Raw genomic sequence first — 19,821 nt, 5'->3', positions numbered from 1 at the left:
CACTGGTCAGCATATGACGTTCAGAGGTCAGCTCAGAGAACATTAAACCTCACATGAACATAAATCACTTTAGACTTAAACATGAAAGACTAATGTCTACCACACTTGAGCTTTAGTTAATACATCATTCCACTCTTTGTTCAAATAAAATATTGGAACACAGGAAGTCTGGATGTCGTAGTAGAGAAAATAGAAGCTATATCTATGTTTAACAAGAGGAAGAGTTCTGAATAGAAGAGCAAGAGGTTATCAAGGATACAGTGGAATCTAGATGGAACACAGCAGGAACGCCTTGGCTGAAATCACAGACATTTCCGGAGACTGTGGATGAGTTTAACAAACTAACATCCTCACCATTCCTTATCTTAATCTACCCTGAACAGAGTGCAGGCAGGGATATTACAGTTCTCAGGTGAATTTACAATGTGTAATTATGCATGAGAATGAGCGTGCTGAGTATGTTAAATGTCTTTTTCAAAGATGGAATGATGCAAGTGCTGCTGAGATATGTCATAATTCTCTCATCTATGACTGTTTTAACTTAATAGCTGGAAACTTCAGGCTTATCACCTCAGGGATACTGCCTAGCACAGACGCTGAGAGGAACGCCTATAAACCTGCTTTTATATAATGAAAATACGCCTAAAGGTTACAGGAACTTGCCTGAAATGGAAATGTAGCAAATCTATGATGCAATAACACAAAATAAAAAAGCATAGGGGACAGCAAAGTGATTTTCTTTCCATACCGATCTGTAATCAAATTCTCCACCTAAGGTCAGCACTATGTAGTTCAACCAAGTCTGGTTCATTGTGTGTGGGCTTGACCACAGAGGTCATCTGAGTCACTGGACACTCAAATTTGTGCCACATCAGCTGATTTAATTCTGCAGATACAGATACTTTAAAAAGACTTTATTGATTTCTGTGCAACAGTGATACGTTTTTATCAAGGCTTGGACCCACCTCTGTATCTCCTTTCCCCTTTTTTCCTTTCATCTTGCCTTTCTTCTCTTTCTTCTTCTCTTTGCGGTCATTCCCTTTTTTGTTTTTCTCTCCCTTCGATTTTTTCTTCTTCTCCCTTTCCTCTTCTTTAGCAGCAAATTCAGCAGCAACCTTCAAACAGTACATGTTAGCATTCTTGAACAAACATTAATGAAAATGTTATTCTGTATCTAAAAAAAGAACAGCATCAAGCAATACATTTTTGAAATGAAGTAGTATTTGTTAGTAAAAATATCATAGTCTCTGGATAGATGTAATGGACTAATAGGATTAATAACCTCTTCTGGTGTCTTCTGAGCAAATATAGATGCAGATCCGCCATCCTCAGTACTTGGGAAGTCAGGGAACTTCCCTGTGGCATCTCTGAAACACAAAAAAGAAATAATGTAATTTATTATTTCATTTGTATTTGCATTTGCATTTTAAAATGTATTATATTACATTTATTATGTTTAATTTTGTATATACATTTTGAACTTCAAGTTCTGTCCTGAAGATTTACTCACCCCGATGTCATCCAAGATGTTCATGTCTTTCTTTATTCAGTCGAAAAGAAATGTTTTTTGAGGAAAACATTCCTGGATTTTTGTCCATATAGTGGACTTCAATAGTGGCCAACAGGTTGAAGGTCCAAATTGTAGTTTCAATGCCGCTTCAAAGAGTTCTACATGATCCCAGCCGAGGAATAAGGGTCTTGCCTAAACGATTGGTCATTTTCTAAGAAAAATACAAATGTATGTACATTTTAACCACAAATGCTCGTCTTGCACAAGCTTGACTTCATGCATTACATAATCACACACGTGTAAGGTAGGCAGAAGTACCATCCCATTGTTTACACAGTAGATATGCAAAGAAGTTCAAATGCTCTTTACAAAAAAAAGTAAAACGATGTTGGACAATTTTGAAGTTAGAGAAGAAAGTAATTTAGAGTTTAAGCTGAAGTACACAGACGAAGAACTAACTGTGCACAGCTAGTGCAAGACGAGTATTTGTGGTTAAAAAGTATATCAATGTTTATTTTTTATTTTTTTAAGAAAATGACATTGTTTCGCTAGATAAGACCCATATTCCTCAGCTGGGATCGTGTAGAGCTCCTTAAAGCTGCATTGAAACTGCAGTTGGACCTTCAAGCCATTGGCCACAATTTAAGTCCATTATAAGGAGAAAATTCCTGGAATGTTTTCCTAAAAAAACGTAATTTCTTTGTGACTGAAGAAAGAAAGACGAACATCTTGGATGACATAGGGGTGAGTAATTTATCAGGAAATTTTTATTCTGGAAGTGAATTTCTCCTTTAAAGTGACATCCTAGAATGTTTTTAAACATTTAAAATATGAAGTGGTGTAGTCAAATATAAAACTATCTATTGAGAGACTAAGACCTACAGAAACACCTATTACTCATAAACTTTTCTGGTTCAAATTTCCCTCCCAACATTTTTTCAATTTTCCTCCCAAAATAGAAAATATATGGGAAGAACTTTGTGTGAGAAACACAATTTTCCTAAAGATTTTTTAAAGATGAGGTAACACAGACTTCACGTCTGTGTGAACATATAGATAAACAAAGCAGATCGCGTGAACAAAGGCAAATCAATCATATTTGAACTGTGAACTTCACACATGGGGAGGATACATTAGCCAGGTCCAGCGCTGACTCTCAGGGGAACTGGGGCAGGTTTAGAATAACAGGGTAAAAGTGTCAGTCAGAGCACAGCCTGTTCTCTCCGCTCCAGCTAACTTAATCAGTAGCACACAGCTAAAACTCACTTCCAATGTGGTAGCACATGCTGAAAGCTGTACTACTGTAATGCAGAGGATTGAATTTCGCCTAAAGCTCACTAGAAGAAAAAGAATAATAAAAAAGATTCACTTCATTTTGAATAAATGGAACATACGTTTTATTCAGCAACTTCAATGAATGGGTTTGTATAACGTAGTTATATGTAGTTTTATGAGCTTTTCTCAAATACCTCAGTGCAGAGCAGTGTTCATTTTGACTGCAAATTTTGATTTAGTCTTAGTTATAGTCTTTTGTACGGTGGCCGAGAGAGGCCAACGCGCTGCAAACAAGAAAACACATGCAAACAGAAAAAAACGACAACAAATTAAGAAAACATCTTCATCAGTTTGACAACACAGGCACTGCAAATCCTCGCAACGCAAACACAAATACGGAAACGCGCTGCAAATTCTCACAACACAACCAAACTCAGAAACGCGCTGCGAACACAGGAACGCTCTGCAAACACACGAACGCACTGCATATAGCACGGTCCACAACGGAAATGTTTCAGGGGGACCTCAAAAAGTGACGAACCCATCTGGGACCTGATTATTTTTTCAGTGGCTGTTGGTCAGAGCAGAGGTGTTATCGGTGAACTAACGCCTTTTAGTGATAGTATAGTATCACTTAAAGGTGATAGTGATATAAATAATCAGGTAATATAGTGATATAAATAATCAGGTCCCAGATGAGTTCGTCACTTTTTGAGGTCCCTCTGAAACATTTCCGTTGTGGACCGTGCTATATGCAGCGCGTTTGTTAGTTTGCAGCGCCCTCGTGTGTTCGCAGCGCGTTTCTGAGTTTGGTTGTGTTGTGAGAATTTGCAGCACGTTTCCGTATTTGTGTTTGCGTTGCGAGGATTTGCAGCGCCTGTGTTGTCAAACTGATGAAGATGTTTTCTTAATTTGTTGTCGTTTTTTTCTGTTTGCATGTGTTTTCTTGTTTGCAGCGCGTTGGCCTCTCTCGGCCACCGTACTTTTGACTAAAATGCCATTTAGTTTTACTCACATTTTATTGAATTAAATTTGTTTTAGTCTAGTTTTAGTTGACTAAATATCATAAAGTTGTGAACATAAAATGTACAGTTGATAGTTACGCTCCCAATATTTGCATCACCCAATCATCAGTAACGTCAGTACATCAGTAAAATAAGGCGAGTCACTGAAGGGACATGGTTAGCTTAATGCTAGCGCTAGCCTGTTACATTGCAGTACAAAGGATTTCACTTACCACATAAACAGAGAGATGACTGCGCTGATGATGGTGAATGATGGAGAAATAACTGCGCTGATGATGGCGAATGATTTACAGATCCAGAGTATCACTGACAAGCAGCTGAACTTAAGTAAGCACTCCCTCTGCATTATAACTTTACACAGAGCACATGCATCACAGTAATGAGAGTAAAATGTTGGCAATTCAAAACGGCAGATTCAACAAACCGCATATTAACAGCGGCTAGAGCTCCGTAATTAAATAGATATTTTTATCCATGTGCAAGCTATAGAGATGAGCAGCTCTGTGAAACAGCCAATCAGAGCAGAGCTCATTAATATTCATGAACCTTCCAAATAAGGCAATAACCCAACAAACACAGAACGTTGCCTCAACGTAGCCAACCTTTTAGCAACGTTGTAACAACATAGCTAAAAGGTTATTGGTTCTATGTTGTGTCTTCAGGTTATTACTACGTTGTCACAATGTTGCCATTCTACCACGGTTCAGCGCCATCTCTGAAAGTTGTGCTTAGGCTGTCTGGACAACCACTGTACGACATTTACTCGTCATTGTTCCGAAGCGCATTTTAAATTTTAACAGACCTTTGAGCCGTTATTATTCTTCAAGCTTGGATACGTGAGTATTGCTTTTTGATTTCTCTCAGATAAATATGTAAATATCCAAACAAATCCTTTAATTTTCGTGTCCAATGAGAGATTTATTTTTTCTGTTAATGGATGAACAAGATAGCTGATAATTCACATAATAAGTGTTAGTTTGCGGTCGAGTTTGGTGTAATGCGAACTATATTTCTTTAAGTATATCCTTCCTGGTGTTTGGTGTTGACTTGTGGCTGCCTGGATTCTGCATTTGCCTCTGCCCTCTGGATTTGTTGATCTTTCTTGGACTGTTTTCTTCCTACTGCCTGCCTTTGACTAAGATCACCTGTCCGCCGTGTTCTCCTGTCCAGAGTCCGCCTCATCGGCCGGTGACCGCTGTTTCGTTGTTTTACTTTTGTTTAATAAACGTTCTCAAATGCCTTTGCTTTTTTATTTGTAATTTAATATACTTAAACTAAATGACTTAATATATTTACATATGTAAATATACTCTATATTGCATTTTCCCCTAAAAGTATACCTTTTGGTAACGTACTTACCCTTCGTATGAAATGTTTGGTTTCAAATAAAGTTTGATTATATGAATTTGTATGGAATTTTTAGTCATTTTATTCAAACTTTACACAAGCAGATGTTAAGTTAAAAAGAACAATATTAATGAACGATTTTTAATATTAAACAGTATGTAAAAGTATTATTCTATGTCTGATATAACACCAGTGGCGGACTGGGACTAAAAAACAGCCCTGGACTTTGACTCGGCTCAGCCCACAACAACAGATGTGTGTGAAAGCTAATCAGCAACGGACACGGGTCTCAAAATACTTAAATCTTAACCCATGATGTTTTACCTTAAAAATTATAGCATTATCTCTGATGTTGACTAAAAGATGTGTTAAAAGCATAGTGTACAATACTCACAGAAATAAACAGCACTCTTTTAATGTCTCTCTGCTGAAAAATATGCAGGTAAAAAAAAACGGGGTTTATGTATTATGTATCTATTCCATGCAATCTTAAACTATATTTATTACTTACTAATCTCCAAAAAAAATTGGGGCTAAAAAGTATTTTTGACCTTTTTTTGAGACTTATATACTAAGCAGGAGCAGAAGATGTTATATTATTAATCTTATTTTGAGTATATTTGTCTTATTTTGAGAATTCTTAGCAAATGCGATTTGTCTTATTACATTGGCAGATTATTTCACTTAATTTAAGAAGCTTTCAACTAACCTAACCCTTAAAATACTTTAAATAATTTTAGTCGAAAACTTCTTAAATTAAGTGAAATAATCTAATCTGCCAATGAAACAAGACAAATCACACTTGGTAAGAATTCTAAAAATAAGGCATATATACTCAATATAAGATTAATAATCTAACACCTTCTACTCTTGCTTAGTATATAAGTAACAAGGTTAAAAATACTTTTTAGCTGGAAACAAGATTTTTTTTGACTTGATTAGATGGAGTTTTTGTAGTATGCACAAAAACGGTTTAATTACTTATTAAATATTTCTTCTGCCTTCATGTTAATGCTGTGGCATGTTTATATCGTGTTTTTCCCTCACCTTCTCAGCCCCACCCTTTTCTTTCCTTTTTTCGTATTACCAACACCTGCAGTATCCATGTTCTTTCTCCCATCTGCACTTCACTTGTAAACGGTTGAGTGACAAGCATTGACGAGTGAGCTTGCGCATCTATGGGCTTGTAGGCGCATTGTTGCCACCTATCGGTCTTGACATGGAACAACAATAAATTATAAGCAAGAAAAAAAAAAAACTGTGACGGCTGCACAGAGGCCGGCGGCCGTCCTGCTGCAGCGGCCGTTCTGGTATTCTCCAGAACGTCCAGACGGCCAGTCCGCCACTGTATAACACGCAGAAAAGGCTATATTTATAATCTGGCATGAAAAAATACACGTAGTAAAAACGTCGCCTCCTGGTTGATGAATGTCGCCCAACAACGTTGCCACAGCCTTTTCGCGTCTTACATTTCTACATTGTTACAACATTGCGAGCACGTAGACGGTGACGTTGCCATTATAAAAATAGAACGTTGCACAAACGTCGCCACAACATAAATGTGTTTGCTGGGAACAGAGCATTTCATTCTTGGGACAAATCCTAGGGTTGTAAATGGACATGTAAAACCATTTCTGGAGATTTTTTGCCCTTTCCTATGCCATATACCTTCTATGTAGATATCAGAGAACAATTTAAAATATTGTATAAATGCATTCTATGGCACCTTTAACACGTTTTGTGTGTTAAAGGTGCCATAGAATGCATTTATACAATATTTTAAATTGTTCTCTGATATCTACATCAGATATGTAGATATCATTCTTGCACAATCAGTCTGTGCAAGAAACTGAAGTGTATTTATATATTTTTTTTTACCTCTGATCCACCACAGTGTCCAACTGTCCTGAGCATGTTCACAACAGCCGGTGATTGATGAACAGCAAGCAACCATAACTTCAGTCGATCAGACTCAAAAGTTGGGAGTCGGTGAAAAGTCAACACTTCTGGATGAGTTCGCAAGCAAACAAAATCTTTTAGTTTTTAATCGGTTGCTGCAATCAGTATAAGCACAAGTAATTACCATTTTGAGTAGCCATCATACCCACAATCTCTTTGTGTACACAAGTGACTTATACACATGACAGATCGCTTCCATGCATGGGTCTACTATGCCAGAGCATGTTGACATGTCTTGTGCCGGCTGTAGTGAACGCGTTCAGGACAGAGTTGGACATTGCGGTGGATAAAAAAATTATAAAAAATGATATAAATACTGTTCAGTTTCTTGCACAGACCAATCGTTTCGTGAGTTAAGACCTCAATGTATCGTCACAATCTGCAGGGTTTCAATTGGTTTTGTCTGTGTATGTTTTTTTGACTGTCAAAGTCGTGGGTCCAATTGACTGCCATTAAATGACTGACAGACTGCAACAGTTTGAGTTAAAAATCTTCGTTTGTGTTCTACTGAAGAAACAAAGTCATCTACATCTTGGATGCCCTGGGGGGTAATCAGATAAACATTTTTGGGTGAACTATCCCTTTAAATCGGTCTGGTTCTCTTTTGCGTTGTCAAGTTTATCTATATGTCTGCTCTTCTCTTACTCCCAGATATTGATTTTTTTTAAGTCAATATTTTAACGTTTTATGAGACGTGCAGCAAATGTATGCCAGCTTATGTCCCACCAGATAGATCAATAGGCTATGATACAGTTCAAATGTTCACATCTAACCCCCAAACCATGCAGCAGATTCGTTCTAAATGAATCTCTTCCCAAATCATCCCTCCCTAACATTTTCATCTCGTTTTTATTTGTTTACGAAATGTCAATGACTATGTCATCATAGTTTTTGTCATTCGAAACAAGTGTTTGTTTCGTTATCGTCTTGTTTTTATCTGAGAAAAAATGTTGTTTACAAAAATTATTAGGAAAAATATTCATCAACCAAATTAACACTAGTGCAGAGTGCTTTAGAGCCCATAATTTTTTCAGTAATATTGGTAATACATTTTTTTTAATAAAAATGTTGCATGTACAATGCACAACAAAGACTGACATGGAAGATAAGAAATTGTTGAATAAAGTTGCCATTTTAGTTATTTTTGAGCACAAAAATTATTCCTGTAGCTTCATAAAATTAGGGTTGATCCATTGATGTCACTTGGACTATTTTAACAATGTTATTACTACCTTTCTGGGCCTTGTACGTGTCAGTTGCGTTGCTGTCTATGAAAGGTCAGAAAGCTCTCAGATTTCATCAAAAATATCTTAATTGGTGTTCTGAAGATGAACTAAGGTCTACATGTTTAGAACGACATGAGGGTGAGTAATTAATGACAGAATTTTTGAGAGAACTATCCATTTAAAACTTTAAAACTATTATCCCAATGGAGAAAATGAATTGAGTTTTTACTTCCAGAACGTGACTGTATGTTAGCATGATGAAAATTGCTATGGCGTTTAGATGTTTTACGGCATATGTCTGACTGGCTGTTCAAATACTCCACCTTCACATCTTCGACTTCATCAGCACATGGAAACCACGCCAACATACTTCACCTTGCAGGTCCTGACCTGGTATCCCATACATCCCTTAAACAACCAGCAGGGGCCCAGCAAGGTCATTGGAAGGGGCCAGAAAAAGGGGCCACTAACCGGAGACAAAGCTACCGAACTCCCCCCCACAACATTGTGTTGTCCGACTGAGATGACTTATGACTGTTGTCTCCACATTAATGGGCAGCAGCATGCAGTGGCAGGCCGTAAATCAGTCTGGAATGCACTAATCAGCCCAGTCTCACTCTACACCGTGCACACTTGAAAACAGCACATGCATTAGCTAAGCATAAACAGCCCTGGGTAAAAGTGACCATCGCTTTGACTGCTTACATTCCAGCCTCTGCACAAAAGGAAGAGACGAAAGGCCAGGAATGTACTTTACAATTAGAGTGAAATAATGGATTAAGTGGACTGAGATGCAAGGAAAAGCTTCTGAGAGCGTGAAAGCAAATTAGCAGATTAGCAAAAGGAGACACTTGCTAAGGGGAAGTCTAAGAGGTTGAAGATTACATAGAGGTGATTAGTTCCAGATATTCTGAGAAAGTAATTGAGGGAATGCTGAGGAACAAAAAGCCCTCTTTTCATAAGTGGAAAAATATTTAACTTTTTCCACACGTTACTTATAACTCCTTATAAGAGTGTCCACAATAAAGAAACTCTAGTTTAAAACATGTGCCAAGTTCTTAGAAATGTATTTTTTTCATCCATATTGGTTTTATATGGTTTTGAAAAATGTTAATAATACCATTTTTACAAAAGGTTTTAATTTAATGACTCCAAAAATGTCATGTGGTATAACCATCAAGTAAAATGCATTAACAGATTTTTGTTACAGATTTAAGCAAACATATTTTAATCATTATTTATTTTTTTCCAAGACAAAAGGTATTTTCAGTTATTAATGTACAAGTATAATTACCTTTATAAAAGGTCATCTGATTTTTTTTAAAACTTGACCTTGACCTTGGCTTCATTGGTTGCTGCATATGACTTTTATTTTGTGGAAAAATGTTTATTATTATTATTTTATTGTAAATAATAATAATAAAAGAGTATACCGAACTACTTATCAAGAGTTTCTTATACAGTACAGACCAAAAGTTTGGACACACCTTCTCATTCAGGTGTGTCCAAACTTTTGGTCTGTACTGTAGATATGAATTCAACTGAAAAAACTTGTGAAAAAATATCTTTCAGGTGGTCAAATAGCAAATAGCAAATAGTGGAGCTCTGCAGCCACCTACTGGTAAAAGTTATTTGTAGTTGTTTTTTTTACTTTTAAAACTGGATTTTCCAAAAAAATGGGCAAAAAATCTTACACTAAACCATGTGTTATGTGGGTCTTTTATAAAGTAAATTTTACATAAAAAAGCAGTTTTTGTATAAAAACCCATTTAAAAATGTTTATTTATTAATTTATATATATTTAAAAAATATCACTAACCCACTGAAAATTGCACAAATGTAGAGTGAAAACTTTAATAAACAGAAAAATATACAGTACAGACCAAAAGTTTGAACACACTCATTCTCATTCATTTGAATTTGAAGGTGTGTCCAAAATTTTGGTCTGTACTGTACATACATTCTCATCAGAATAAATATATCCAAGTCATTATATGTATGAATTGCATTCTAACTTTTTTCCTCAATAAATTAATAGAAAGGACACAAAAATGCATATTTAACCCACCTATGAGTTTTTAAACTAAACTGTAACCCTGCTTAAAGAACAGGTCATATGGGTTTCCAAAAAAATATCTTTTTTGTAGTTTGTAACATAGCTATCAATGTAAACAGTGTGAAAAGTTGTTAATCAAAAGAGTGCATGATAAATATATTGTCTCTCAAAAGTAAGTCAACTCAGAATCGGGGTTGCCAGGTTTTCGGGTTTCCCCCCCTGATCAAATGCTACTCAAAACTAGCCCAAACACATTTCAAGGGGGTCCCCCATTAAAAATTGCATTCCAGGGTGAAAATACACGCTTTTTGTTGGGTTCCCCTGTTAAATTCGCATTCCAGAGACTAAATGTGACGTTTTAATTTTTTTTCAAGTCATAAGGTATTTTCAATTATTAATATATAAGTATTATTACCTTTATAAAAGGTCATCTGCTTTTTTAAAACTTGACCTTGACATATAGTCAGTAGAAGTTCCCTCAACGTGGAGAATAACACAAACTTGGCAACACAGATGGTAGCACTCGCTAACTTGCTCAAGTGCTCCTCTCTGTGCTAATCACAACATGCTTGGCCAGCTGACCAATCAGAGCAGAGTAGGCTTATGGAGGGGAGGGGTTTACAGACATTACGGTCAAAGCTGGTTTGAACGAACCGTTTTGAAATCATTGACAAATGACTATGTATAAATGTATAGAGAAAATTACAATGTTTTCTGACCTTAGATGCATTTAAACCTCTTGTAGGGGACTCCAACACAATATTATGACTCAATATTGTATCCATGATTTTTGTGTATGACTTACCGACACTCAATAAACCACTGGCGTATTTGTTCCTGCAGGCTTTCTTTAATATCTGGTCCATCGACAGACCGCACTGCCTCTTTGATGTTGACCAGTGCCCTCTGGTACTCAGCCTCATGTTCCTCTTGCACACAATGCCTCCTGCTTTCCACCTGCTGGGCATGCAATTGGGCAGGGCTGGATGTTGTTTGCTGAGCTGGAATCTGGAAACAGGGCACCAGAAGACAAGAGATGGAAAAACTGACAACAAAGGGAACAATGAGTTCTGCATGTGCTTTGATCAAAAAACAGCAGAAAATATTTTTAAAACATTCAAATTCATGAAAATGAATTGTGCTTTTCACAAACAGTAATCTGGAAGTGCATCCTGGTGTTTACCATTCCCAAAAATATCATCTCCTCTAGATACTCCTTGTTGACCCTCCTCCTGTCTCGATACCCCCGCCAAACCTAGAAGACAGAGCAAAAAACATCATAATAGCAGGAAAGACGGAAAACCAAGCTGAGGACATACCAGAAATGATACTATAGTCACTTTGAGATCAAGAACATTCTTCGGCTCTTGTGTTATCTAGTGAGAAACAAAAAAAATCTACCGTTTTCTTGTATTCACTGTGTACTTTTGGATGAGAGGAATGTATTGTATAATAGCAACTGAAATTCTAATCTGACAAACAGATTTTTATCATTCAGTTTGTCATTGAGGATGTGGGGAGGTTCATATTTAGTTAACCTCAACACTAAGGCAAATCAATCTCAAGACGCTTTTAGTTCATAAATGCAGGCGAGGATTTTTCTTGTATTTTTTTAATAATTCCTCCTTTTTAGTTTGAACGACAATGATGCTAAAACAACAATAGCCAACTGAAGAGAGAGGATTATGTTTCCAGGGTTTCACAGCACAGAAATCTGCTTTGCTGTGAGCTACAGAAAGGGGGCGAAGGGAGGATTAGACCTTGTGAAAACAGCCCCGCAGTGTGAGAGCCCAAAATCTCTGTTTATCACCTTCTGTAATCGCATTCACGATGACATTCAAACGAGGTACAAAATGCTTGTTGGATGAGCTATTTGAAAGCGAATTACCAATGAGCTACAGAGCTGAGGCTCCTTAAGGACTAAGCTTTTCTGTACCTTTTCATTCAGCAATGTCAGTTTTACACCTGCATTGTAAAAAACTTCAGAGCTCCAAAATCATATCTGCTATCTCTTTCAGGCTGCATCTCTGTCTGGGTTCAACAACCGTAGCAAACACTCACTCAAAAAGACGTCAAGATACATGAGCTCAGATTTCATGATTAGGATGGCACTGAAAAACAACACCTAAAATCCAGGAATGCTTTCCTTTTCCCGTCTCTTAGCACTACAATGCTAATCTCCCTCCTGCTGCCAAAGGGCCTACAAGCACATTATTCCCACAGATGAGTTGGACATATATCTTTTATGCTTGGGTCGGATCGCATGTCATCATAGTCCTTTGTGAGCGGACTTCATGCCAAATGTGACAACTGATGACTGTGTTAGGAGATGGCCTGACCTCTACAACATTTGAGTTCATGCACAGGTAGGGCAGCATACATTACCTTCCTTGTGTATAATGCTAGATCATCAACTTCAATTTAGATAATTATATATTTATCGTTGCTATGATGTGTTTATCATCTTATGGGCCATAACAACTTTTTTTTAATTTCCTCAATAGCCAGTTGGCATACTCTGATAACACTAAACACTGTAATAATGCTGGAAGAGAATGAATGGAGAATGAATGGAGAAAAGTCACACAAGAGGAGGCAACGCCTCCATCGCGATATGATTGGACATGACTGGTTATGATCTGCTGTGATTGGTTCATGCAATAAATCCTACATCTTGTGTCCGTGCTCATTCATGAATCAGTCTGAATTAACAATATAATGGCGTTAGCCAAGCTTTAATGGGAAAACTCATTTTAAAAAGTAAGAAAACAACTCCCACACTTAGATATAACCAATTTGTTACATCAAAATAAGACTTAAAATGGCATGAAAACATGGTCTGTGTAAGTTTTTAGTGAGTAATCAGCCTGGTGAAATTTAAAGTAAATATCTGTGTTTGTGACCAATATTTACCAAATTTTAAATGATTCTAATGTTAAAATTGACCTCAATACTTGATACAATGGTGTCAAATTTAAAAATATGAGCATTTAACAACAAAACAAAATGAATAACTAACAAAACTGACAAAACAACAATAAAATAAAAATAAAAATAAAAAAATAAGGTCAGCAACACAAAAAACAGAATGTTTCAAGCATTTCTCCTAAACTTTCAGGCTCGAAAATGGTCATAAAACATTAAATGAATTTATACAACTGGACTGGTGTACTCTGTTTTCTGGTTTGTGTCTTCATATTTAATATGGTCTGTGTACGCCTGCACTGTTTGATTAAATTAACTTGATTTGAGAGTGAATAAAGGCTTAAATCTGATCTGTCTACCATACAAAGCTTCAAAAGACTTATAATAATCCAGTAAAGACATGAATTAATTGCATTTCCTATTTAGAGCTTCAAAGTTTTTGAAAGCCATACAATTTTTGGAATCTAAAAATAAACAATAAAGTGAAAAGTGAACTATTTATTAATATATAAAAAACATTAGTAAACATTTACATTCACTGTATAAAAGTTTTCCTATCATTTATTTGTTTTGACAATTTCAAAACCATCTTTGCAATGTTTTAGTGATTTCACTGGACTACAAACTTTCAGTTGAAATTCAAGTGATGCCAGATACCTTCTGAATGCAGGTGGCTGCCTGGTCAGGGTCCAGCATTCTAGAGCTACCCTGAAGTCTTCTTTGTTGCTCTTGCCGAATTGTCTTCATGAAGTGAGCTCTCAGTCTTCCCTGCCGAGCTCGCTCACTGACCTGCAACAGCCACAAAGCCCGCTCCACAGACATGGACTGAACTGGCACCTGCTAAACCAACCAGAACAACACACCTGATGTATACTGCAATGCAAGTACTTGCATTGAGAGGAAATATATTGCTAATGTGTTTTACATAAAGATACACTCACAGTTTTATGTTCCTGATGTCCTCCTTTTGCCAATATATGGGCCAACATCTTTTCTCTCTCTTTTAGTGCCCTCATTTTTTCCCTCACGAAATAGCGTGGAATAGGTATCTCAAGATCCTCCTAAAAAAAGATTTAAATTATTTTCAGACAATACAGCCCTGAATAGAGAAGGTCATATGTAAAAGTTGTGCACTAGTGACCCCAATTAGCAATTGAGAGAAAAACAAGAGGCTTAGCTCAGTAAAATCCACTTTGACATTGAGCAGTTAAATCTTCCCCGAACCCAAATCTCCTAAATTCCCTCTAGGCCCTCTCCTCTGAATCGACATCCACAACAGACCAAAACATTTCCAGCATTCTGTACATGTAACAGTATATTTTGTTATCTCACTCACAGGTGTCATTTTGAAATCCTGCAATATGTCATCAAAGTAGTGAAACTCTGAGTACTCTAGCTCCACCATCTCATTCTTCAGCTCTACCAGTCGTCCCATCACCCCCTCAAGAACCTGGTGCACAACACGCCTCTTCTGGGGGTGAACGATCTGATCATTAACCTCCTCCAGGGCACGGAATATCTTCAGGTAGCGCAGGTAGAAAGTTGCCAATGTCTGAAAGACCTGAAGACGGTCCTTTTGAGGACGGAGCTGCATTGTGGGATATTCATCCTCCAAAAGGTTTTCCAAAGCTCCCTGAGCAGCATCCCACATTTGGGCATATGAACTGGGTAGAGGAAAGAGATTATATATATGAGATAATAGTCTTGTAAATCATAAATTCTACTTGTATTCATGTGTAGATACATTTTATACATGTAAAAAGCGGTTTATTGTATTAATGCATGCCAATATACAGTTGAAGTCAAAAGTTTACATACACCTTAATACAATTATTTGACCAAATTAAGAGAGATCATATAAAGTGCATGTTATTTTTCATTTAGTACTGATCTGAATAAGGTATTTCACATAACAGATGTTTACATATAGTGCACAAGAGAAAATAAATGAAACATTTATAAAAATGACCCCATCCAAAAATGTCCCTACACTTGATTCTTAATACTATGTTGCTACCTAAATAATCCATGTTTTTTTTTAGTGATAGTGATTCATGGGTCCATTTATTGTCCTGAACAGTTAAACTGCCCACTGTTCTTCAGAAAAATCCTTCAGGTCCCACAAATTATTATTATTATTTTTTCAGCATTTTTGTGTATTTGAACCCTTTCCAACAATGACTCTATGATTTTAAGATCCATATTTCCACACTGAGGACAACTGAGGGACTCATACGCCACTGTAACAAAAGATTCAAATGGTCACTGATGCTCTAGAAAGAGAAACGATGCCCTAGGGTCGAAAACTTTTGAAATTTATAGATAGGGGTAAATTTAACAAATTTTGTCTTCTGGGAAACATGTAAGTATCTTTTGCAGCTTCTATAGGGCAGTACTAAATGAAAAAATGGATATTGAGCCAAAATAAGATAAATGTACATGTTTATTCTGTTCAAAAGTTTACACCCCTGGCTCTAAGTGCATTGTTTTTCCTTCTGGAGCATCAGTGAGTGTTAGAATCTTTTGTATTAGTTGCATATGAGTCCCTCAGTTGTCCTCAGTGTGAAAAGATGGATCTCAAAATTATACAGTCATTGTTGGAAAGGGTTCAAATTCACAAAAATGCTGAAAAACCAAAGAATTTGAACAAATCAGAACAAACAAGGGATTCATGAAGAACTATCACTAATCAAAAAACACAGCTGTGGATCATTCAGGTAAGAACACAGTATTAAGAAGAAAGTGTATGTACTTTTAAACAGGGTCATTTTTAATAAATTCAACTATTATTTTCTCTTGTAAACATCTTTTATGTGAAATACATTATTCAGATCAGTGCTATATAAAACAATAACATGCATTTTGTATGATCCCTCTTATTTTGGTAAAATAATTAACATTTTGCAGATTCTGCAAGGTAAACTTTTGACTTTAACTGTATATAGGATTTTCCATATTTAAAAATGTCCATGGCCTTCAACGACAATCCGTCTTTGAAATGCAATCAGCAGAGACATGTAAATCTGCACTAGTACTTGTTAACAGGCCTAATTACACCTGTTGAGAGCACCTGCCCTCTGGGAAAGTTTTCCCGACCCTTGGTTTTTAGACCCTCAGGCCAAAATTAGCACGTCCTGCGTCTGACTGTGCAACCTAAATGTGGGAAACCACAGAACGCACATTGAATTCACCGTAAGTCAGCATAATGGAAGAAATCCCCTGACAAACATTATTTCTCCATTCTCCGTTTTCTAAAGTTGAATACACATGAATTCCACAGATGTCCTCTGACCCCTTTGACTCCCTTGCATGTGGGTGCTCCTTTTGTGATTGTTGAAAGAGTTCATGGCGAGGGTGAAACCACCTTCTTTTCTTATTCTGATGGACCCATACAGTATTGTTCCCCTCTGGGCATTAGCACTGCCAAGAGCTACTCAAATTGTAGGGATGGCAAAATCAAAGGAGGGGACTTGATAGTTAGAGCGGGAGGGGGAGCTGGGGAGGAGTTGTGGGAGGAGGTTAGAAGGGTGGTTGTAAAAGAACATTTACAATAAAATAGAGAGGCGCCTCTTAGAGATATCTTAAATATAGCAAACAACAAAGACAGAAATTCTACAAATCTGCAGTAACTAATGGAGGTCCACTGAAACTAGCGAATGATGAGGAAAAAACCTTTCTTGAGGAATTTAAAATGTACTTTCAACACATGCAGTACTAGTAATGCTTTGCTTTAAAAAAGTAATGGTGTAGGATGACTGAAAATAGCTTGCCTCCACCTACACTAAAGCTGATTTGAATAGCTCCTATTTGAGGACAAAAATACTGCTGGTTCTCAGTAGTTTGGCTCCACGTTGTCATAGGAACTGCAATACAATGTGGACTTTCTCCTAGTAAGCGTTCTTACTAGAACTCTTTTCTTCTTTTGCACCATCCTATTTTGCACAAAGACATGTTGCATATTATCTTGATATAAAGTTATACTATTCTGAACGTTACAGAGTTAACAGCTGTAACAAATGTTCAGTTTCTCACACAGACATTAAAAAGTTTTCGTTAATTATAAACACCACGGTGGTTCTTGGCATCACATCAACATTCCCGTTTTGCAGTGAAGTGCACAAATTAAAGGGCAGTTATTACTCACCTCTGTGACATCCTTAGTGATTCCACGCACCACTGAGTTTAGTTTAGAAAGTGCTGTATTTGAATATCAAGCAAGCCGCTTTCGAAACTAAAGTGGTTAAACGAAGCGAGGTAACGCATCCAAGCAGTAAGTCTTGATTAGAATTCATTAGTTAAGCATTTCTAACTAGAGTTGGACAAGTCTTGCGCCAGACAGGCTGCAGCAGGCTGCGGTTTGCGCTGCGCTTCTGACAGCTACCATGGCAACGAGATCAAAGCCTCTTCACTGCTCCCGAGAAAGGGGGCATCGAGGCAACTAGTTAAAAACGGAATACAGTACTCTATTAACTATAACGCATAATGCAAATTCTAACACATAATAGGAGATCTAGCCGCTCATTTTCATCGTTTTCTTATCTTATCCGATAAGCTGCGAGCATGTCAAGCCTCTGTTACTAACAAGCTCTTGTTTGGCATCCCGCTGCGCAACACAACACAACGCGACGCCACGCTTGCGTAGCTCAGCTCATTCAATGTATGAATGCAGACCGGCCATTTGTTAACAAAGCAGTTTGGAGGAGTCTTCTGACGCAGCATGTTTTGAAATAATTGCTGTCACGTTGGAAGTGAGCTATTCCTTTGCTTGAATGTCTGGTCTGCCACATATTGTTTGAATTCTATAGTCAGAAGCCCATGTGGGCAGGTAGGTATGTAAACGCAGACTGTGAAAGTGAAATGTGAAATTTATTTATCAATGGATGCATCATTTGTCCTTGTCTCAACTTTCCTGGTGGTCCCACCACGGATATTAGTTTAAAATGTTCCTTCACTCTATGATGTGATGTGAACGGGCTACAGGCTGTTGATAGCAATTTGTTAATAAAGCTGTCAACAATGTGGTTGTCAGAAAATTAGTGATATTTTTTGTTTTATATGCTGTGTTAAACCCCCACAAGTGTTTAATGCAAAACCAGAGTTATTTTGTGAAAACCTTTCCTTTCCTGCAGACACAAAGAATGGACTCCAGTGAAAACTTAATAAGATGGAAAGACCATTTTAACAATCTTTAATTTGGAACATGTCTCGGTTTTACCAGACTACGCCCCTAACTAAAACCAAATGTCTTTCAACTGTTGGATTTCTATGCATGCTTCAGAAAAAGACCTGGTGGTTTCCACTCTGTATGGTCAGGCTCTGCAAACAGAGACCGTTGAACAATCAAATTGTTGGTGAGTCTGGTGTGAAGTTGCCTTTAATGTGAGAACTTTGCATGTGTACATAAATTTAATGTGCATTTCTTTATTTCAGGGGCAGCTCCACAAATTATGTGTATTGCTTAGGCAGGTGTTCCATCTCATTTGATATGTTTACATAGAGAAGCACATTGATCAATCTCAACTTCCGTCCAAATTATTCGCACCATTAAAAAATAATGCTGGCAAGGCCTAACACTTTCCGTGTAATGTTGTGGTTACCATTCATACCATTCATCTGGCTTATCTCTTTTCCATCAGTACCCTCACATTGCTAGAGGAAGCCAAATTATGTTTTGCAGTTGAATCAATGCACTACTGCTTCTACAATCAAATGGAACACTTCACTCCATGCTTGTGAGCAATTTATCCCATTAAGATTCCATTGAGTTTGAATGTTTCACTTCAATTTCCACTTTTCCATATCACACACAATAGGCACTGGCCATTAGCCAGAAAACATAAAGCTAAACAGAGGCCAGCTGAAGATTCAGAACAGGTGAGCTTCCTCGTGGTTAAATTTAGCAGACTGCCTGGAAGTCTTTGAGGGATTGCCAAGAGGATGCAAAAAGAATAAAACAGTCGTGGGACAGGAAAAATAACAAAACAAAATTCACCTGCTACTAACTACAACACATTGCAAGCTGCATTTTATACAAGACTTTACCATAAAGCAGTTGTATTACATATAATTGCATATTATATTATTATTAGTCATGGAAAAACCAGAAGATGTATACATTGAGATTTATACATCATCTGAAAGCTGATAGGACAATATTTGGCCAAGATACAGCTATTCAAAAATCTGAAACCTGAGGGTGCAAAAAAAAAAAAAAAAAAAAAAAAAAAAATCAAAATATTGAGAAAATCGCCTTTAAATTTGTCTGAATGAAGTTCTTAACCATGCATATTACTAATCATAGAATAAAAGAGAAATCCATAATTTCAGCTGGTTTTGTGGTCCAGGGTCACATATAACATTTTACCTATTTGAATGATGTTAGCAATATAAAATATGCAGGACTATTGCTCCAATATTAATGGTTATTATAAAATATTACCTAACAAAGACATGACTGAAAAGTGCAAAAACTATCTAAAATGCTTTACTGATATAAAA

General features: G+C 36.9%; 1 protein-coding gene across 1 annotated transcript; it reads right to left on the bottom strand.

Annotated features, from left to right (window-relative positions):
* Positions 1 to 914: 914 nt before the first annotated feature.
* drc11 (dynein regulatory complex subunit 11) lies at positions 915 to 17,709 on the bottom strand. Its single transcript, XM_073851443.1, has 8 exons — positions 17,468 to 17,709; positions 14,660 to 14,987; positions 14,265 to 14,384; positions 13,981 to 14,160; positions 11,582 to 11,653; positions 11,204 to 11,406; positions 1,283 to 1,367; positions 915 to 1,115 (listed from the first exon to the last, which is right to left on the bottom strand). The coding sequence occupies exons 1-8, from the start codon at positions 17,476 to 17,478 to the stop codon at positions 915 to 917; spliced, it is 1,200 nt and encodes a 399-aa protein (XP_073707544.1). The 5' UTR covers positions 17,479 to 17,709.
* Between the last annotated feature and the right edge of the window lie 2,112 nt (positions 17,710 to 19,821).

Source organism: Garra rufa, chromosome 12 (assembly GCF_049309525.1).
Source record: "Garra rufa chromosome 12, GarRuf1.0, whole genome shotgun sequence".
Lineage (NCBI taxonomy): Eukaryota > Metazoa > Chordata > Actinopteri > Cypriniformes > Cyprinidae > Garra > Garra rufa.
This window is presented reverse-complemented; position numbering and strand designations above follow the sequence as displayed.

What these genes read in the sequence shown, in the direction of transcription:
- drc11 (XM_073851443.1), bottom strand. An exon ending in AGGATTTCAAAATGACACCT is followed by an intron (nt 14,385 to 14,659) that starts GTGAGTGAGATA and finishes ATCTTTTTTTAG; the next exon opens with GAGGATCTTGAGATACCTAT. An exon ending in CTCAGAAGACACCAGAAGAG is followed by an intron (nt 1,116 to 1,282) that starts GTTATTAATCCT and finishes TACTGTTTGAAG; the next exon opens with GTTGCTGCTGAATTTGCTGC.